General features: G+C 43.2%; 1 protein-coding gene across 8 annotated transcripts in view; it reads right to left on the bottom strand.

Moving 5' to 3' along the window:
- The window catches only part of LARS2 (leucyl-tRNA synthetase 2, mitochondrial), a 173,460-nt gene that overhangs the window by 81,212 nt on the left and 70,256 nt on the right, over positions 1 to 21,992 (bottom strand). For 7 of the 8 annotated variants that reach the window (XM_036899365.2, XM_036899369.2, XM_036899367.2 and 4 more), the window contains one exon: positions 15,698 to 15,841. In XM_036899365.2, coding sequence (XP_036755260.2) covers positions 15,698 to 15,841 — 144 coding nt within the window. Of the gene's footprint in view, positions 1 to 15,697; positions 15,842 to 16,929; positions 16,978 to 18,160; positions 18,659 to 21,992 lie in introns of those variants that run through there. The other variant, XM_036899375.2, reaches the window with a different exon arrangement.

The raw sequence follows: 21,992 nt of genomic DNA, 5'->3' as shown, positions 1-21,992 counted from the left end.
AGTTAGCAAGCTTTCTACTTTAAGAGAAAGGTACCAAAAAAACCCCAAGTTGATATCAGATTTATTTTTAAATATGACTTGTGGGGTGTCTGAAATCACTCATGGTGGTGGCTTTATGGCAGCATGAGATCTTGACTCATCAAAGAAAAATTAAATTATATTTCATATATAGTTTACATGTATTTAGTTGGATCCAAATTCTTTGGAAACTAAGCAACCACACACATTAAGTGTACATATGAACACTAACTAGGCTATTTACTTCACTGAAAGAGTTATGTTCCCTCTTTCATGTAACAAGTTTCTCTACATTTCCCTTCCTGGTTGACATAAATAGAACATGAATTTGTAGAGCTATAGTTGCATGTAACAGTTTCAGAATGTTGGAAAACAAATATTAGAAGCATGAAGGAGTTTCTGTTATTGACAGCACAGACTGGAGAAGGTGAATGACTCATTTTAGTATGACCAGTAGGTAATGGGAGTTTTGGGATTTGATCTTGGATAAATTGTCCTAAGGATGCATGAAAGAGAAAAATGAGTCAGTGGGTAAGAAATGCAATGTACAAATCATCTAAAATAAGGCTTTCCTAGAAGTAAGTTCTTTCAAAGAAACCAGGGGCTTTGGAAATTAGAAAATGGCATGTGGTGTCTCAATTATGAATAAATCACGTACCAAGATTTCCATATACCGTCAACTTGAATTACAAAATGGTCATTGAGCTCCTATGTTGTGTTTGGTGTAATAAAAGTGCCAGGGAATCCAGAGGACACAGAACCATGTGGAACTGCCCCATGAGTGCTCAATCAGCAAAACCCAAGGACACTCCAGGGGCCAACCAGCCAGTACTTAAACAGGTAAATTATAAGAAAAAGAAAGGGGTAAAGAGGGAAAACTGTAAATTAAGACAATTAAAAGGCATTATCACATAAAAAAAGGGAGGGTAAAAATAAACTATAGTGTCTAGGGAGGTACATTTAGGTAATAAAACTAGAGAGAAATATAAGGACATGATTATTCTAAAAGGATAGTGACTCCTTTGTGGATGAGAGGCAATTTATTATTGGGAAGGGTATATAGAGGGCTTCTGGGGGTGCTGGCAGAATAAGGTATCTTGACCTACAATGGTGGCAGCTTTAAAATAATTCAGTAAGTTGCATGCTTGTTTTCATGCTTATCTGCATCTCACTTTACAATAAAAATGTAGACAACAAAAGCACAGGGTCTTACTACCAGCTCTGGTATCATACAGGTCACAACTCCGAATTGCCCACTGCTTCTGGAGAGGGAAACGCTGGCCTGGATCTCCGCAACTCAGCTGCAAACTCTGGTTTTTCTTTAAATCCCATACAGGACATGGCACGAGCCTAAAACGGTGCCTTTAACTGGGCAAATGCTCATTCAATTCCCAAGTCCCCTGTACTCAAGAGGCAGACTCCGAGAGCCAGACCCCAGGCCTCTTGGAGGGGACGTGAGCAGCTCCTGAGAACACGGCCCTGTACCAGGCACTTCTACCTCTGTCGGCTCATTTAATCTGTACAACAGCACAAGTCAAGGCATAGTATCTCCACCTCACAGATGAGGAAATGACTCAGAAATCTTCCCTAAGTCACCCTGCAAGTATGGGGTGGACAGTGAAAGCAGCATGTGAAGCAAGGTGTAGCTGACTCCTAAGTCGGTATTCCTTCCTACACCCTGCAAAACAATCAGTACTTCCCAACAGCAGTACTGAAACCCTGCTTTTCCCAAACCCATAATTTCAGAGTTTCAGCTCATTTAGAAGAGGCATTTATTAGAGATCTGCCTGCTTATATTACCTTATATCTTTAAAATGTTTTTCCTGGAAAGAAGACTCCAGTTACAGAGTTACAGAACTGAGACTGTCATCAAAATTCCCTCTTTCATATTGGGGACACAGAGGCCCCCACAGGTTTAGCCATCTATCCAACATCACTTAGCTAATTGGAGCCAGGCCAAGAACTCAGGTCTCTTCATTCATTACTCAGCCCTCATTTAACTACAAGGTACCTTCTTCATATGCACTTTTCTCCCTAATGGTACAGTGAACTTCTCTTATTTAGGCTGCTCAACACTTGAAGCCTCTTCTTTCTCTGGGCTAAATGCAAGATGGGTTAGTGGCAAGGCACCAGCTCCACCTATGGCAGCTGGAAAGGGGGTACTTCCCCCATCCCACTCTCCTTCCCCATTGAAGCTAAACAGTGTAACCAATCGTAGGCTTAGTACAGTCCTGGAACACTGCAGGGTGACCCAGAGGCACAGGGTCAACTAGTTTAAATGCCACATCAGAATGGAGAAGCTGGAGATTCTGGCACCAGTGGCAGCAGTGGCTTAACCAGACCATTCCTGGGGCAGGATGTTAGCTGTCCTTGCTCTTCCCTGACTCCTGCCTAAGCCCTGGTTTCCAGCCTTCCCATCCAACTGTGAGTAGCCTGATCCTCTTGGCATCAATTCCTTTTCGGCTTAAGTTAACCATAGGAACTTTAGGTTGCTTGTCACCAAGTTTCCTAACTAATATCAATGTATTTGAAAAGTTTTGACATCCTGATGTATATCTGTATTAGCTGATACTGTAGTACCCTGATATCACTGTAGCAAAAGTATAAAAATTTAAATGTATTAATTATAATTAATCTGGTGAAATTATGCATTCTAGAAAACTTTCCAATTATAATATGGAACAATCTAGGGAGTCTTAAATGCCCACGAGCGCATAACTCGTGCACTATAACCTCTGGAAATGATCCACCACTTTTCCTCTCCAATAATCAATAAGATTCCATTTCCATCCCAGCAAACCTACATATGATCCCATGGAAGTTGGTATCAGATAAACCCAACATTACACGACTTGAAGATGAGTGCCCTATGTCTCTTGATCCTTTCCTGTCACAGAAAATTCAGAGATGAGGGGTCCAGTTCTGACAGCACTTCCACCTGTCCCTGCGCTGAGCCACCAGTATATAAGCCCTCTCACTGTGTGTTTCTTCTCACTTGAGTTGTCAAGGCAGGCATAACTCTTGGGGAGTTGCTTTGCTTAAGATACTCGGATCTCAGTGAGGACAAAAGATTTAGATGGAATGAAATGTGAATGTTTTGATATGCTAGTTATGGGAGGGGGAGCAGTGGGATCCAGCCTGCTTAAAACATTACCAAGTCTATGAATATTTTTAAAAACCAAAAGAAAATTTTAAAAATAAACCAAATGAAATTATCATCTTGAGAACAGCCCAGCAAGTTCCCTTTTGTTCCCACTGTAAAATAAACATGTAACTCATGACAGATTTTGATGAATGGGGCTTGAGGGCACCTGCCTTACCCTGCCAACAACCTCTCCCAGCCCTTGCGCTGCCCCGCACATCTCCACCAGGACAGGAACAATGTGGGGAATCTACACTACTACACTTGTTCAATCCAAAGAGCTATTTTTATTTGTTTGTTTGGGGGTTTTATTGAGATTACAACCTTCCTCGTTTTTGTTTTTTTTTTTTTGGTGTTGCAATTACAGTCAGAGTAGATGGTATTCATCTCATTTCATGCTCTTACCTTTGGCAAACAGTTGGCAGTGCCTCCCATCCCCATCCTGGCCAGCCTCAACTTACAGAAATCTCATGTGTCTGCAGAATCCCAGAATCTGGGGAAACAGCAGGTTTTAAGACTTGAAAAGTGCTAGGAAAGCCCTTTCAAGTAAAATTTGAGGGAAAACCCAGGGTGTAATAGTCTCCTCTAAGCCCTATCACCTCCCAAGGCTTGGGCACAATTTGGAAACCCTTATTTTTTCAACTCCCCTCATTTAATAAATGAAAAAATTGCTGACTTGACAAAATCAATCAGAACTACATTCTGAATCATCCAGATCTTCTGATTGTCCTGGGACCACTCTGCTCTGTTTTCAGGTATCTTAATATAAATTAAACAAAAGACAACTTCTTCTACATGCAAAATCTAGAAATTAATAATATGAATGGGCTTTCATTCAAGTTTACAAATAATTACTGGATTAATACTCATCTTGAGTCAAACTGTAAAGTTTCCCTGTGGTTACTATTTAGCATATAGAGAAGTAGTGAGGTTTGCAAAGGGGCCTTATAATCATTTTTACTAGGATAGGTCTGAAAACAGCCCTTGTTGCTCTACAGGTACATCATCAGAATGAAGATGCTGAAATAGAACTGCACATCAATAAGTCTGACTAGGAACCAGCACTTGAGTGCGGGACCCAATAAGAGAGGAGTTGAAGCACACATCCAATCAAAAAGGCTTTAGGAGTATAAACTATTATCAGGAATAAGAGAGAGAAAGATTCAAACTAAAAAACTGGGAATAAAAAGAGGATTAAATATAACATGGCTAATCTGACTCTTTCTTCAAAGAAGCAGAAATGATGTCAGGAATGAATCCATACTCTCCAGGAGAGGACAGACAGTACCTGAGCCAAGCATTAAGAATAAGGCACAACAGAACCACAAACAGGAATCCTAGAAGTGGTTTTAAAACGTGATCCACTTTAGAAGACCTCTGGAAAAGAAGTTAAGGCAAACTGAGAAACACAGGCCTTTTAAAACAAGTGGATTTATTGGCTACTAGGGAGAGAGTTGGGAAACCAAAACCTTGAGAGCCAGACACAGATTAAGCAGAGTGGAAGAGGCAAGATTTAATGAGAAGATTGAATTAAACAAGCTTTTTTAAAAGCTTGACACTCAGCCTACTTCTGAATCACTGTGATTCGATCAGCACTTACTTTTGAATTATAATTTGTATATTTTTTTTTCTAAAACTTATTCTTGTTGCCAATGTTTCCTTATTCTTTCTGTTTTGGGAATCACTCCACTGCAGTCACCCCAAAGACAAAGTGTGTATTTGAGTTGTAATACAGAAAAGTCAAGGGCAGTAAGATGTTTAAAAAATCTAGATGTCACCTCTAGGATATTCTAGAGGAATAAGTTCTCCCGCATCCTAGACTCCCTCTCTTGCTTTACTCTGGTGTGAAGTTATGCATGAAGATTTATATGTTAAAAAGCTCATTTGGTGGGATATTTACTTCCCTGTGATAGCCCTACTTTAAACTCTCTTCTGAAATGTAATATGCATTTCTAATATAATCCATTTGTTGTGACATCTCAATGTAAAAGTTTTATTCACAAATACAGTTGTGCTATCCGAGAGTCTCGATTCCAGTGACATTGCTGTTAACTGAGAAGGGAAATGGTCTCTTCTGAATCGGTCAGCGCCAACTGCCCACAAGGTGTGGATTCCTGGGACCCCAGGGGAAAGGAAAAGCAGCACCGAGCATCCAAGCAGCCCTGTAAAACAGGGACAGACCAAGGGCTATTACATAGCTTCCAAACAGCAGGAGAAGAGGAAGTGCCTTCTGCGTGTGGCCATCAGGCCCACTCCATGCACATGCGCTGTGGAAAAGGAGGTGGCGAAGGAAGCCAGGGAGCTGTGGTAGCAGCCAATTTGGCTAATGTCTTCTTATCCATATATTCATATATGAACCCAGTGCACTTATCGTTTTTTCCCCTTCTGACCAGGGTGACCCACTTTTTCAGCAGCAAAGCAGTTCTAATTCCACTAACTTCCAAGAGATGGTGACTATAGGTTCTGAAATGTCACCACCACACTCCTAAGAAAGCAGATGAAGGAGGGTAAACTCTCCCAGCACGAGAGTCACCTGTCCGATCAGACTGCCTCTGATTCCCATAGGCCACCCACAGCACCCCACTGCCCCTGGGTCCACAGGACAAAGAGCTCTGGGTCCACAGGACTGTAGCTCACCCCACAGGTGGGAAAGGGGGCAGTTACATAGCTACCCTGGGAGCACTGCACTCAGCCCAACCACAGCACTGGGCAACTCTTGCCTGAAAAGGTGGTTTTATTCCAGGAAATTGGGGTCTTGGGAGCAACACTGAAAGCTTTCATTGGTCTAATCAAGAAAAGTAAAATGGGGACAGCAGTCCTAGGGTACATTTTGCTCAATAACCTTCAAGTTGGGAGTTAGCCTATAAATTAAAAACTTGCAAGACCCTAAGACCACTCTCATCCAAGACACTCAGGTCAAAAGAGTTTGTGTAAATAACTGCTGATATAACCTTGCTATCAGGCTCTCAAGTTTTATTATTAGCAAAATGACAGTTATCACTATGGAAAATCTAGAAAAAAACAGAAAAGGATGAAGAAAAATAACGATTACCTGCAATCAATTTAATCACCAGTGGAGATCATTATTAATGTTTTGTTCTGTATCCTTCCATCCTACTTATATCTCATCTTACATTGATTTTAAGGTGCACGTTCTCCCCACAAACTCTAAAATTGGGACATGTCTTACAACCAGTAGTGCCTCTGATAGTATTTTTTTTCTCAGTAAAGCATAAAATTTAAGACCAGTCGTGTTAGAATTGATTAAAAAAGAGTATAAGCGTGTGTACTTGCATACACGTTTTTGTACAGTTAAGATCATGTTGTTAATATCCTCTTCTTAGAAAACTACTTGAGTTTGCATTTTACCAGAGTTCACAACTTATTATAGAAAATATTAAATCTCTATTTTGAGCAAAACTCAGAATTAGTCACTCTGGACTAGGAAGCAAAACAGTTAGAGAAACAGAAAGATATTGAGGAAAACTGTTCCCCTCTGTAAGAGGACACTTATTTTGAAAAACAAAACAATATAATATGGATATATACTTTATCTGTTAATGACTGTTTGCTTCCTTAACAGCAGTGACAACCACTGGTAATTCTTACTGTTCTCCAAGCAGCTGGGCTCAGAAGGTGGTGGCGTAAGGGGTGCTGGAGCAGAGAAAAATGACACAAAACATGACAGATCCAGATCTCAGGCCAAAGCAATTCCATCCAGAACAAACTAGAAAAAGCTAATCACTGCACTGTCCATTACCCAGCCATTTGTGCCCTTTCCCTGTACCTATTATACTTCCTAATTCACTGATGCCTACCTGCAGCACAAGCCCTCTGACAATCTGCTGTGGTTCTTGGAAACGCTTGGTTGCTTGGGAACCAGTGCTCAAGAGCCAGTGGAAAGAATGCAGGCCTAGGACTGAGGATGCCCAAGTTGATGCTGGCTTTCCTGGGCTTGGAGGCCCCAGTTATGAACCGAGGAAAGGGCAGGGGCAGTAATTTTCAAGGACATCTCAATTGGCCCCCCAGGGAACAGGAAGAGAGCAGGACATGGCCTACCTAAAATAAAGCTACACATTATCCCTTTGTTTTAATTTGTTTTTAGACATCACATTGATTTTGTAATTTCAAGCAGCAGTAAAGGCAGGCATAAGGGTTTTTTTGTTTGCTTTTATGTTTTTCAGATCAGGACAGGGATTAAAAAGCAATGAAAACTCTGAGCTAAACATGGGGAACTTGTGAAATGTTCTTGTAATTTTCCTCCAGCTTTAAAGCTCAAATGACTCCTAAGCTAGAGGGGTTCATTGGCAACACTCACTAACCCTCCCTAGCACACCCAGGGGCCTCCCTCTCACCTCCCAACAAGGTGCTAATAAGTCTCTTCCCTCTCATAGGGTTCAAGCTAACACCCAGAGAGGAAAGGAAGCCTTCACCTTTGGGGATAAAGTGAAGGTTCATGTGGCCAGGATTCTTCACTTGTCCCTGGTTGGCTAGCTCACTACACACGTGTGGGAAATACATTGTTGACTCTATAAAGAGCTCCACCCAGTGCCCTGGGAGACATGGTGGCACAGCTAGCCTGGCTACAGGAGAGCAGAGATGAGGACAGAGACTGAGACGGCTGTGCGGGCAGAGGGGCCCAGAGGCAGAGACTGGCTTGCTGCATGCAGACTCGCTCTGAGTGGATGGGATTCTAGTGATCGACCTGCCACTGTGGGAATAAAGTTGGGCATAACCCTTTGTGGGGATGTTGGGGTTCCTATGGCCAGGATCCTCACTGAACTTAAAGCACCTGATGATGTAACTCGCCTGTTGCTGGGCTGCCGCTTCCACAACTGTAGGCAATAAGCTATTATTGCGCTATATAGAGAGCTCAGCCCAGTGCTCTGGGTGGAGGCAGAGAGGCTAGTGCTCGACCTACTGCCGGAGAACAAGCCGGGTAATAAACCCTTTCACCCCAAAGAACATTTTGCTGTCAATTTCTTTGGTCACATTGAATCCATAGTGAACTTGCCTGGGGCTGAAACCCATTGGCAATACAACCTTCGGAAAGAACCTGGAGCTCGGAAAGGCTGATCGGAGTTTTAAGACCAGGACATCACATTTAGTTCTGTCTGCATTTTTTCCTAATCAAATTTACAATTTATTTCATTGTTAATATTCCAGAAGTATATTATTAATTTATTTCTTCCATTTCCCCTTTGTAGCCATTACTTCTTAGAAACAAAACCCAAAACAACAAAATGCAACCTTCCTGTTTGCTGAGCCTGTGTGCCAGCCTGGAGGCCGTGCGTCTCCTTGAGCAGCTCTCTTCCATTGCTACGTGCTTTGGAGAGACGGTGCAGGCGTGGCTGTCTTCAGTATCCTGACAGAAGGGGCAGCAGTGTGTGGGCAAGAACTCAGAGGCGAGGGAACTAAAGTGGTCACAGAGAACTGATCTAACAGAGGCCACATGAGACGTGATTAGGCACTGATGGGACATTCAGGAGGTGGGCAGCAAGGCCCTGCAGTAGGGGGAGGAAATCTGATTGCCTGTATTGTCTCTGTACCATTGAGAAACACAACAGGTTTCTAAATCCCAAAGCCAGGGCCCAGCTCTGTACCAACTCTGGTGACCCTTTCCAGGCAGAAGTTCCCGCTAAGACTTGCTCAGAGCCAGCCAGCTGCCCCCCACAAGAACAGCAGGCTCCCCTTTATCCCCAGGTGCCACTAAAGAGCTTGGTCTCTTGGTTATTGACAGTGGTGGGGACATAAGGCTCCTAAGCCACTCCAGTCAGACTTTTGCTTGCTTGGGAAGCACTGAAACTGTCAGCCTCCAGTCATCTACTTTCCTTTTGCTTTGGTCCCGGCCTCTGCCCGCTCCCACCCCCAGAACTTCTGAGGCTATCCCTGTAACAACTGCCACCTGGTTCAGCCAACATCACCCTGAAGAGGGCTGAGAGGATAGCATGGAAGGTGGAGAACTGAGTTCATCTTATGGCTTAGGACAGAAAATATCCCAGAGAGGTGGGTGTGGAGAAAGTGAAGGTTTCTATGGCCAGGATTCTCACCTGGCCCTGGTCGGCTTGCTCTATTCACGTGTGGTCAATGCATTGTTACTGACTCTCTATAAAAGAGCTCTGCCCAGTGCTCTGGGCTGCTGCAGGAGAGCAGAGGACAGAGGACAGAGACGGCTGCGGGGACGGAGAGGCCCAGAGGCAGGGACCGACTTGCTCCACACAGGCTTGCTCTGAGTGGATGGGATTCTAGTAACTGACCTGCCACTATGGGAATAAACTTGGGTATAAACCCTTTCACCCCAAGAACGTTCCACTGTCATTTTTTTCAGTCTCAATGAATCCATAGTGAACTTGTCTGGGGCTAAAACCCACTGGCAAGCCAGCAGGGAACAGACAACAGAAAGAAGTAAAGAGACTACAAAGAAAGAGAGAGGCAGCAGAATTCAACAATTAATCAGCTTTGTGAGACAGGGAGTCAAAACCAGATCCCGGGGATGAGAGCAGAGCATGCTGTTTCCCAAAGAAGAGAGAATGGCACCAGGAGAAAGTCAGGAAAGGCCCAAAGCTGACTCGGGGGGTGCACCTGAGAGTCCCTGGGCCCCGACTCCGTATGGGCTCTGCCACTCCTGCCACTCAGTAGCTAATAACACATTTTATACAAGCAGGGAGGCACAAGGCCACCCTCAGCCCAGGACATGGTGGCGACAAACGCAGTAACAGCTGTAAAACCACATTTTAAGAGAAACCCTTGAAGTAGATAAACCTGAGCATTATCATCATTAAATCTGGCCCTGGCCTGTACCCTCCCAGCTTTTTATCCCAACGCCCCTGCAGAGAAACTGACAGCTCATTAAATGTTTCTCAGCTGCTCCCCTTGGTTCTCAGAAACTCTGCCTCCTCAGCTGACATCTAATGGGTGTGCACACCCTTGTGCAAAGGCACACACCAGAGGAGGCACTGGGGCCAAAGGTCCTTCTTGGGGCAGGAGGCAACGTGGGCCCATGTCGCCAAACCTCACTGACCAATCCCTTTGCAAAGCCCCCCGGCTCAGGAATAACTTGGTTGCTGTGCCAGGGAGGCATTTCCCGGTACCACCTGTGAGCTGGCCTCCCTTCTAAGGCTGGCGGGATTTGAGGGTAGAGACAGAAAGCCACGTGACAGGCCCAGTTTTCAAGAGACAGCCACATGCTTCCATAAGCAACTCAAGACCTCAGGACTGGAAAGGGGTGCCCAGGTGTCCCCATTCCCAAGGGCATGGGGTTCTTAAGTCCAGGGGGCACATGTTGGAGACTGGACCCTTGCACCACTGCTCCTCCATGGCTGGCTTTCTGCCCCAGCCTCCTCCTCCTCCTTCCCAAAGAGCTCCTGTTGTAAGCCTCCCTCTGCTCCCCTCCCTCTCCGGTGCTTTGTTTTCACTTTGCAGTGTGCTCTGGTACCAGCACCTCTTCTTTATCCACAGGTTCATGGTTGTAATCAGGGGAGAAGAGGCACAAGGGGCAGGGAAATGGGGAGCTTATTCCCTCCCATCTCCTGATTTTGTAAGGGCTCACTGTTGCTTGTCTGCTTCTTGCCAGCAGAAATTCTACTTGGAAATACTTGCGAAGTGTGAAATTTCCTACAGCGTGAAGGCAACAAAATGCTCCCTAACTGACACTCTGCATCTGTGCTTCCCATCTTTCATCCCCTCCTCCCGAAACCTCCTGGCCCGGTGGATGGGCCTCTGCTCCTCTTCCTCACCTCCCACCCTCTCTGCAGGGTGACAGCGACCCCACTGGGCCCCAGCCATCTGTGACTGTGTCTACACTGGCCTCCAAGCTGCTTAAGAGCAGGGACTTAGCTTTTCTCCTCTATGCTCAGCACCCAGGGCAGGGGCAGGCCAGGCACTCAGGAACAGCCGGGGAAAGAATGAATGAACGGAGTCTACCTGAAGAATGGCACAGACTGCCAGGCAAGAGCTCAGGCAACCCAATTTGGATCCCAGTGCTGTTACTTATTACCACTATGGGCCTCAGTTTCCTCATCAGTAAAGTGGGGATAACAGGAGTATCTACCCTCAAAGGAAAATAATGTGAGGATTAAATAAGATGGTGTAAGTAAAGGCCTGAGCACTCATCAAAGGAAGCAGGTAGGACACGAGAGGTGAGCCCAGCCTCTGTTCCTGCTTGAGCAGCTGCCAGGTAACTCCTGCAGAAAACTTGGAAAATATAACCCTTAATTTGGTGTTGGGGTTGACGAAGCACCATCAGGGCATGATTATGCCCATCTTAGCATCAAAGAGGAGCCAGTGCTGAGGGCCTGCGAGGAGGCAGCCATGGGAATCGAAACCACAGATCTATTAGAGAAGTTCAAATGGGAAGCAGTCTCCTCATCTCGCCTTCCGATCGTTACCTGCTGTCCAGAACCGAGGCGCCGGGCCCTTCGGACTTGAATCCCTTTCTGGATGTCAGCCTCCCATCCACCCTTCTCCCCTCACTCTCACCTCACAGTGCTGCCCACAAGGTACCTCCCACACATCTCTGCCAAAACTAATTCATGTTCTTCAGATACTCCCACTGTGAGGTTTTGTTTTTCACAGAATGAGGGGCTGAAGTCACTTTAACATTTCACAAAACAAACAATCCTAGGAAGACTGGCTGAGGGCTAATGGGAGAAAAACCAAATACCTCATGGAATAGCCTTAATAAAGAATTTTTTATAGTTCAGGGTTCCCTGCAATATTCACATCAGGCGTTGCCTTTATAGCTTGGAAGTTAAGTGAATGAAAGGAGGGCTCCTCCACAGCCAGGCTCCCAAGCAGATCAGCAGTCATGTACCACAGAGGCGGAGCTCAGCTGCAGAACCAGATGCAAACACAACGCTTTAAAGAAAACTGGGGAAGGCACAGCTCACCGGCCATTCCAGCATCCCTTCGCCCAACCATCTTGACTATAGTTGCTAAAAAAACTTGAGCCTGCTTTTCTTAGTTTCCCTTGAAGCTGGGAGTAGTAGCCACATGACACAGCCGGGGCTAACAGAACATCAGCAGCATTTTGCTGGGGATTTGTGGGAAAGTTCTTGCTTTTTAGAGAAAAGAAACAGTCACTCACATTGCATTTTCTGCTTCTTCCTGTCTTGATGGAAATTTGATGTCCAGAGCTACAGCAGCCATCTTGCAACTATGAGGTGACAGGCAAGAAGGAAAGGCCAAGAAAACCACCAAGGTGCCAACTCAGATCCCTATCCCAGGTTCAGTCTCAGCAACTGGGACTTCTTACGTAGTTGAAGTTCTCATGACTTCTCATGTAGTTCCCATTTGTTTAAGCCACTATAGCTTGGATTTTCTGTTACTTGCAGTTTAAAGCATTCTACCAAATATCTCATCTATTTAATATCTCATCCTTATCTATATAGCAGAATCTCTTCACTAATTCAACATTATTTCAATCATACTAGGTTTTAAAGTAGATGTCCGATATTATTTGATCCTTTTTGAAGTTTCAGACCCATTTATCTAAGCACCTACTATTGGTACATCTCTACACAAATGTCTCATTGCCACTGCAAACTCAAAAGGGTCTAGACTATGTCTCTTCCAGGACTCCCTATCTCAGTAAGTAGCTTAATCATCTACTTAGTGTCCAAGTCAAGTTCTTTCTTGATGACAGCATCTCTTACATGTGCTCATCCAATTTATCACCAAGTTATACAGATTTCACCATCTGATATTTTTCTCATCTACTTATTTCTCTCCACTAGTCCCATCTAAGTCTAAGGTCTGCATGGCTGGACCATTGCAATAGCCTCCTAACTGGTCTCTCTGAATATGTATTTGCCCTTTCCACAGTGAATTTATAAAAATACAAATCTGACCGTATCATTCCCTTAAAATCCTTTGACAGTTTCCCACAGACCCCATGATAAGGTCCAAATTCCTTAAGACCTAAAAGGTCCTGCTTGATCTGGCCCCTAACTACCTTTCCAGCTTCTCCAGTCCTATCTTGAGTCTCTCCTTTTCAGCTATACTGTCATTTTCTCAGTTTCTCAAACATGTCATTTCCATTTGTTTTAGGGCCACCACACATGATTTCCTATTTGGGGGAAAGGAGCTCCCCTCCAGCTGATGCCTCCTTAATCCTTACTCACCCCTCTACAGCCCACAGAGTGAATTTTCTACTTCAGATGTGCTTTTCTATTCTAGATCTCCATTGGTTTTTCTCGTTTCTTTGTTTCTATTTCCTCTTATGAGAACCCCCATCTCCTCAAGCATTATGATCACCTCTTCTTTTAAGTCCCACACTGCTTATATACTAGATGCCTCTGGCTTTATCTCCTAATTCCAACATCTGGATCATCTCAGGATCTATTTCTATTGGGCTCTCTTTTTTCTTTATTATGGGTTATAATTTCTTGATTCTTTGCAAGTCTAGTACTTTTTATTAAATGTTGGACACTGCAGAAGAAATCAACCTTGCAGGAAGTCTGGATTATGATGTCTTCCTTTAAAGGTGTTGAATTTTTTCCTGAAAGCTCCTTTGACCTGTCAGGCTTACTTTCATTTTCTCATGGAGGTGAGTCCATTCTGATTTTTGTCCTTACCCCAAGGGTGTCATACATACTTCCATATGGCCTTTTGGGGTCTCAACTGCATACTTTTGGCTGGGCCATAAGTCTAAGGCCCCTGAGCATTGTGTAACCCCCTGGTATCTCTATTCTTTTCTCATAGCAACCTTTTTTTCATTAGGCCTCATGGAATCTTGCTTTGTACATGTATAGCCCTGAGCCAAGAGCCTGCAGTGAACACAGACTTCTGCTCACCCCTACCAGTCCCACGCCACACCCTCTTTTCCTGATTTTCAAGGCAACCCAAGTGCTGACCTCCAAAGACAGCTTTTTCAATAAATCTGCACAGGAGTTCAGCAAGAACCAGGCGAGTCACCATGGTAACTAGCCGTTTCTGCCAAGAAGTTGAAAATTCACAGCTGACAATTTAAAGAATAATGCCCCTCAGTCAGGTTATTACATTTCCAACTAGAGGCAGAGGTCAAAACAAAAGAGCTAATTAGGCTGCCTTTCTAACAATGCCTATTACAGAATCATCTGACAGATCCTTAAGGTGACCTGGCATCAATCCTGGTAATGCAGTGGACCCCAACTGTCAGCAAACAGGGGCTCCCACTGCCTCGGATGTTATGGAAAGCAACGTTCTTAGCGTTGCTCTTCTCAGTCTCGATATTACCATGTGCTTAAAAGGAGCAAGGCACTGCGTTTACAAGTTCTGATTGGTAGTTTTCCAAGTCCATAAGCTATTCTTTGCTATATCCTGAAAAAATTATAATGGGAAAACAGCCTCATTTAAGACTGTCCTTTGAGTGAGAAGCCTGGAGGTCATATACCCATATGGCATTGGTATTGTGAGATGGTGAACTGAAGTTATAACTCAGAGAAGTTTTTTAGTGTTCAGAGGTTATTTATAATTTTGCGCTTTCTTTGCATATAAGAAGTACAGTATTGGACTTAAGCCAAAGTCCATTTCAGCCCAGTATCTTACCTCTTCAGAGAAACCCATGGGTTACTATGAAGGGTACAACTATCCTTCTTACGGTGACAAGCACAGGGGAAGAACCCCATGATGTATTGTCAGTAGCCCTGCATGATGCCTTTACCTTCTCAGATACTGTTTGTGTCCAACCTTAAGCTAAAGAATACAGATATTATTAAACTGACATGGGGACTGTCCCTGATTTGCTTTAATCATTTCTCTGGAGTTTCAGGCAGTGATTCCTCAATCTCATATCCTGAAATTTGGTATAGCCAAAGGATACCTCGCACTGAGTGGAGTACCCAGGATGGGTAATTTTGCCCAGGTTACTTAATAAGCAAGTCTCTTCTTTCAGTGGCTGGCTTTGCCTTGAACCCCTGAACATTTAAAGAGCCATAAGGCACCTTAAAGACCATCTGGTCCCATGCTCTCCTTTTATCAATGAGGACACGGAGACCCAGGAATTTGCACCAGTTTACACTGTTACTCAGGGACACAACAGAAGTTAAGATCCAAAGCTTTGGTTTCTGGCTTAGTTCATTTTCACTCCACCCTTCCCTCATGGAGACCAGTCATCTGTTTGCTCCTTTTAGATAGTCTTCTTTGGACCATTTGAAATGTCATTCTATCTTTCTGGAGGTCTTACTAGAACTACACAAATGAAAATATTTTTTCCTTTCTAGCTTAATGTTTGATGTAATTAAAAATAAAGTTGAGTGTTTTTTAGCCTCTATGGCAATACAATGATAAAGTGTGTTCAGTGGTCAGCAAACAAGGGCCTACAATAAACTCCAGGTGCCACTCTTACAACTGAAAGTCTCAAGCCCATCACCCTTGAGTCTCCCATGCATCACCCTTGAGTGACCCTGAGACTCCCATGCTTCCTGTCTGCACACCATGGCTCTAAAGGCCGTTCCTAGGGTTCACCCCCAAAAGTGAGGCTTTCCAATACCCAAAAGACCTTGGTGTTGCCTGCCAACATGGACAGAATTATTAAGGAGCCTTCAGGCTGACACTCACCTTTGCATAAGCAGTTGTCTTAATAAACCACTGTCTGAGGTACTTCTGTTCCACCTTTGCTCCAGAACGCCACGAACAGCCATGTTCATCCACCTGCTCATTGGCAAGCACTGTTTGATCCACTGGGTCCCAGTTAACCAAGGCCTGTTTTAAGTCATGAAGCAAAATGATACGATCTGGTAAGTATACTGAAAAGGATCATTTCCAGGTTCCTTACATGTGAAAGGATCTGCAGATCCATTATCTCTGCTCTAAAACTTGAGGGCATCTTCTTGGAGTACTGTTTAGCAAAGAAACCACTAGGAAGCTGTAAAAACAGAACATGTGAACTGTGCCTGTGTTTTCATCTTGTTAGAATAGGCTTGGGAAGGAAGACTGTAAGCATGTGTCTAACTCAAGTTTGCTATCTTCCTGACAAAGGATGAACTTGCAGGATTAGAAATTTTAGTAAACAGAGGAAAAGAAGAAAAATTGGTACTTGGAACCTAGCAGAATTAGATGATTTTAGGGGAAGCAAACATATTTATTTTGTTTCTTAATATTTTATGAGGTACATACATAATAAAATGCATAAATCTTGAGTGTATATATAGCTTGATGAATTTTGACATGTGCATACATTCATGTAACTATCATCCAGACCATGATATCAAGCTTTCTAATTGTTTTCCCCTTCCAAGGCAACCACCAGTCTGTTCTTTTTGTCTATGAATCTATTTTGTTTGTTTTGTTTTTATAATCCACATGTAGGTGAAATCATATGGTATTTGTCTTTCTCTCTCTGACTTATTTCACTTGGCATAATAATACCCTCTAGGTCCATCCATGTTGACACAACTGGCAAGATTTCACTCTTTTTTAGCAGCCCATCAGTCTTTAAGTCAGAATTCTATGTATTGCCTAGAAGAGACAAACAGATTTATTTTAATATAAATAGCTAACATTTTTTGAGTGACTACCATGTGCTAGATGCTAAGCGCCTTACTAAGACTAGCTCTTCTTATCCTCATGACAACATTTTGAAGTAAGAGTATTGTTCTTCCTATATTGCAGAGGAAGAGAGACAACAACTTGCCTCAGGTCACATAGTCAGTCAGTGACAGAGGCAGGGTAGGAACTCTAAAACTTCCGCCTAAATTAAGGTGTAACATATATAGAGTAATGTGGATAAACCTTAAATGTACAACTCAATGAATTTTTACAACTACTCATATTAAGATATAGGACATTACCAGCATCTCAGAAAATTCTGTTGTGGCCTCTCCCAATCAACATCTGCCCTGCAAAAGGTAACAATATTCCGAGATCTAGCTCCAAAAATTTATTTGGCTGATAGAACCTGCAGTCTTAACCGTTCTGAAGTTTTTCTCCAGAGAGCTCTAATTCATTTCCATCTTCATTTAAAATAAGTATCTCTGCCATCTACATTCACTCTTTCATGACATCTCAGTAAGACTTATACACAGAAGGCAATGAGTACAAAGAGATGTGTCTGGGTACTAAAACATCCTCACAATACACATTGTTTTTAAAAGCTTTAAAGAACAATTCCAGTAAGAGATTGTACTGAATATTGTCCATCTACCCCTCCAAATCCTTTTTCCATCCTTTTCTGCACTCCAGGAAGCTGACCTCTGTGCCTGCATTAACTTGCACCCTTGCCCTTTGGGTGGGTTCAACCAACGAGAGGCACCCTGGTTTCTTCCCAGCTGGGCCGTGGCTGGCAGGGATGCAGGCAACAGCCCCTACCGGGCAGGCCTCTCCCACTGCTATCACTGCTGCTCCCCAGTTTCAGAAAATGCTCCCCAATGTTTCCCCTTCAGCCTGGGGTGGCAAAGGCTTCCTTTGATTGCCAGCACCATGTGCTCAGCCATCTCTTGTGGGTTTTCCCTAAACTCTGCACAGAGACAGTCCTTTTATTACATTTTCTTCAATGACTGCATTTGGGTATGCCCTCTACTTCCTGCTGAGAAACTGAGTGATCCACAGACGTATCTAAAAATTACGTAAGAAATAGGAGTGGAGGAGACGCTAGCCCTTCTATGAGTTGTGATTTTACAACTAAAAAGTATACATCCATTGAAAAATTTAAGCCTGTTAAGGCTATAGTCAGAGTGGGAAAGGCATGCACTAAATAAATTTCCTCCCTCATTCTAGGGCCCCCAAAAGCCTTGAGTCACATAAACATAGACAAAATATAGGACGAACTTATCTTAGACCTAAAAACTTAAGGTTAATAAATGGAAGGTAATTTACTTATCTGTTACCACTGTTGCACTAGGGGCCAGGGGGAGGGGTACCACTCAAAATAAAAGGTAAAAAGAGCCAAGCATTGTTTAGTAATATGGACAGTTCTTTCAAAAGGCAACCACCACAGAGTAAAAAGCACAAAAACAACCCATGCACAACTAAACCTATAAAATACATCAAAGAAAGGGAGAAAACAGCCCTTTGTGCCCCTACCTTTGTCTCCTGCCCCCTGCAAACCTCAGAGGATGTAAGAGAAGGAAACACTCAGTACTGCAGATTGCAAACACAAATAGGACTTAATTTTCTTATCAACATTTCCCACATGGCCTGATATAATGCAATGAGTGTTCCTAAGAGGTTGAAATGTCATAATAAAACCCTGGTGTAGAGTGAAAGACAAATAAAAGCAAAACACAAAAGCAATTTTTTCCCCCAATGGAAGTGTTGGGGGAAGAGGAAAAACACCAAAGGAAATAGCATCTCAAATCAAAGATACATGAGCTCTGAGGACCCATTCACATTTCTTCCCAGGACCATGTACGATCCACCCGGACCACAGGGTTGCAGGATTCAGGCTCAGCCTTTCTACAGGTAGTTAATCCGGGGGTGGGCAAAATCAATCGGCTATGTTCACACATGTTAATTTTGTACAGGGACAGTTGGCACCCCATCGCTTTTGCCCCCTTCCCCTACCGTTAAGCTTGGCCATGAAGCTGGAAGAGGTGTGGGCAACTATGAGCTCCCCTGGGGATTTTAGGGCACTATCATCCTGAATTCACATTTACCAGCTCTGTTCTCTATAACCTGGCAGCTCTGATGTCTACTGCGCCAGCGGGCCGCCTCTCCCCAACCCCCCTTTCTCACCCACCTCTCCCTTTGTCTCCTTGCCCTGCTCTCTGGCCTCACCCTTCACGCAGGGTGCCAGTCTCTTCTAGATTACGTCCCCCATCAGCACGTGTTTGTCTCCTGGCCGATCCTCAGACCTTTGGCTACTCTCCATAGTTTCCCTCACTTCTTTCTTCTTAAGTTCTGCTTTTATCCTACCTAACATCTTTGCTGAGTATCCTGCCAGGCGGCTTCAGGTTCCAGAAGGCTGGCAAAGTATATGTTCTTAGGATATTGATTTTCTCAAGGTCTTTTAGCCTTTTCCTTGACAAAAGCATGCTTAATTAAGGAACAACGCAAAGATATTAGAGGATCTAACTCTCAAAATTGATTTTGCTCCACCCAGAATGGGTCTAACTTTGGACTGAGTCTGGGGGCTCGGGCAAGGGTCCCCAGGGCTATTGTGAACTTGTCACCTTCACCACCAGCTCCCAAAGCTACAGGGGAGGCAGAGCGAGAAAGGTGCCTGTTTTGTGTACAAGGTTTCTGTTGATGTGCTTCTGAAGACCAGGCTAACCTAGCATGGCTGGGTGAATTAGCACTATCATCAGCTGCCACTGAAACCATGGAGCCAGCCAAAGCCACTGAACAGATTCAGTGGTTCTCCACAGGTCCCTAGAACATCCAAGCAAAGTGCAGCACCATTCTCTCTACTAACTACAACCATGGAACGAATATTTTTTTTTAAGCCATAGAGGTAAAATTGACATTCTGTTAAGTAGAAGTTTTATATTCATATTTTTGGCTGAAACTGTTTTTGTTTCATGAGAGCAAGAACAGATTCCTTTTGCAATGGAAATGAAGACTTTAATGGACAGAGCTTGTTAAGAACAAAAAACTTAAACATCCCAGCTAGGTTTAGTAATGCTTTGCTAAAATAGTATCCATGAACGTTCATTTATACATCTTAAAAGCAGAACTGATTTAAGGGTTAAGGCTATCTTTCATTTTTTAAATTAAAAAAATGCTACGACAGTGTTGTTAGAACAGAAGTATTAATATGTGAGTTATTTTTGGCTAAAAATGCCCTACAAAGTATGTGTATGCATTCTTTCTGAAATCAATGAACTTTCTAATGTTAATTTCAAAAGTGCATATGTTGAAATTAATCTTAGAAATAGAATGCTAACGTCAATATGTTTTACATTTTAAAGCTAATTTGAAAATAGTTATCCAATAAAAGGAATACTTGGAAAAATCCTTGGATTAGAACTACCTCTGATCTCCAAACAATGTACCAAGTGTGCATTTTTGCATTCTATTTATGATTTTTTCTTAAGATCATGACATTTTAATGGTGATTTAAAAATACATCAAATACCTTTAAGTCAACAACTAGCAACAAAAACATTATCTTTCTAAATGAAAATCCATAAAATAATCTATATTATTTTTCACTAGTACCTGTCTATGGATGGGCTGCCTTAGAATTAGCCAGAAAGCTTTCAGATTTTTTTTACTTTCTATTTTCCCAATTTAAATACCATAAGGACTGGAGGTAAGTCTGCATGCATGCTCAGGTGGGCATTTAATGAGCCCCTACTTTGTGCTAGGCACCATCCCAGGCTTTTATAAGCATTCACTTGATTAATCCTTATTAACAACTCTGTGAAACAGGAAGAAGAGGCCTGTGGTAGGCAGAATAACTGCACAACAAAGATGCCCATGTCCAAATCCCTGGAACCGGTGAATATGTTATCTGTATGGCAAAAGGGTCTCTGAAGATATGATTAAGTGAAGGATCCTGATATGAAGAGATTAAGCTGGATATCCAGCTAAGCCCAGTTGTAATGACAAGACTCATAAGAAAAAAAGGGGGGCAGAAGAGTCAGAGTGGGAGCAGGAGGCACGGTGATGGAAGCACAGGTCAGAGATCTCAATATGTTGCATGCTGGCTCTGCAGATAGAGGGGGCTCAAAACCCAAGGAATGCAGGCAGCTTCCAGAAGCTGGAAAAGGCAAGGAAACCAATTCATCCTAGAGTCCCCAGATGGCAGGCAGCCTGCTACCATCTTGATTTTGTCCAGAAAGATCCATTTTGTGGACTTCTGCCTCTAGAGCTGCTAAGATGATAAACATGTGTTGTTTTAAGTGACCAAGTCTGTGCTAATTTGCTACAGCAGCAGCAATAGGAAGCAAATATGGTTTGTCCCCGTGAGAGAAGCAGTCCCAGGGAAAACTGGACTCTTCTCCCCAGAGGCATGCATACTGTGGTGAGGGAGGTATGTCACAGTGATTCGGAAACAGCTGAGGAGAAAGACACCTGCAGCCAGCAGGATGGCGGTGCCTGTACAATGGGGCCCTCCCGTGATCCCTTCCATCTTTAGAAAAGCTACTCAGCCCCTAAGACGTTGGCTTTGATCAGCTGTTGGATCCACAGACAGTGATAAGGTTCCTCTTCCTATTTAGGTTTGAATGGAGGCAGCAGGACCAAACCCTGAGTGCAGAGACAGAGAGGCAAAGGTCCTACAAAGGAGTACCACAAATTTAAACATTCAATATATTCAAAAATTTAACTTAAATACACAACAGATAACAAAAAGAGTGTCCTATAAAGGAATATTACCCAGTACATATTAGGGCTCCCTGTGAGAAATGTTAACAGTATTACAATAACATGTTCCATCATTTCATATCTCATGTTTATAAAATAAACAGTAACTACACAGAGGACAGGTAATATTGGATAATCTAATATAACTGCTTATGCTCCTCAAAGAATTGTAGACTTCTTCCTGTGGTTTACCTGCAGTATGCCCTTTACTGTGGCTTATTCATGTCTTACAATTTTTGTTTTTGTTTATCCTTCCTGCTGTCACTTGGGATACATATGCTTAGCTCATGGTACCTCCCAACCTCTGCCCAGACCCAAGGGTGATTCTGTATGGAAACTCCTTTGGGATATAATTACTGTCCACTCAGAGAAAGGGAGGCTTTTCTGGAAATATGTCTATTTGCCAGTCTTCTAGATTAGAACTGTACCTGCTGAATGGAGTAGGATCTCTGATGATTTTTCCACGAATTCCCTTCCTACCCTTTTGCTTCTGAATACTGAATGATGCTGTTAAGAAAAATTACCCAAAACTTAGACACAGCCAAAAGGGATCTCTGAGTATCCTTTCAGCATTAACTGTGATTGTCTAGTAGGCCCACATCCTCCA

This window comes from Manis pentadactyla, chromosome 1, assembly GCF_030020395.1.
Source record: "Manis pentadactyla isolate mManPen7 chromosome 1, mManPen7.hap1, whole genome shotgun sequence".
NCBI lineage: Eukaryota > Metazoa > Chordata > Mammalia > Pholidota > Manidae > Manis > Manis pentadactyla.
The sequence above is the reverse complement of the archived record's forward strand: the minus strand, read 5'-3'. Positions and strand labels throughout refer to the sequence as shown.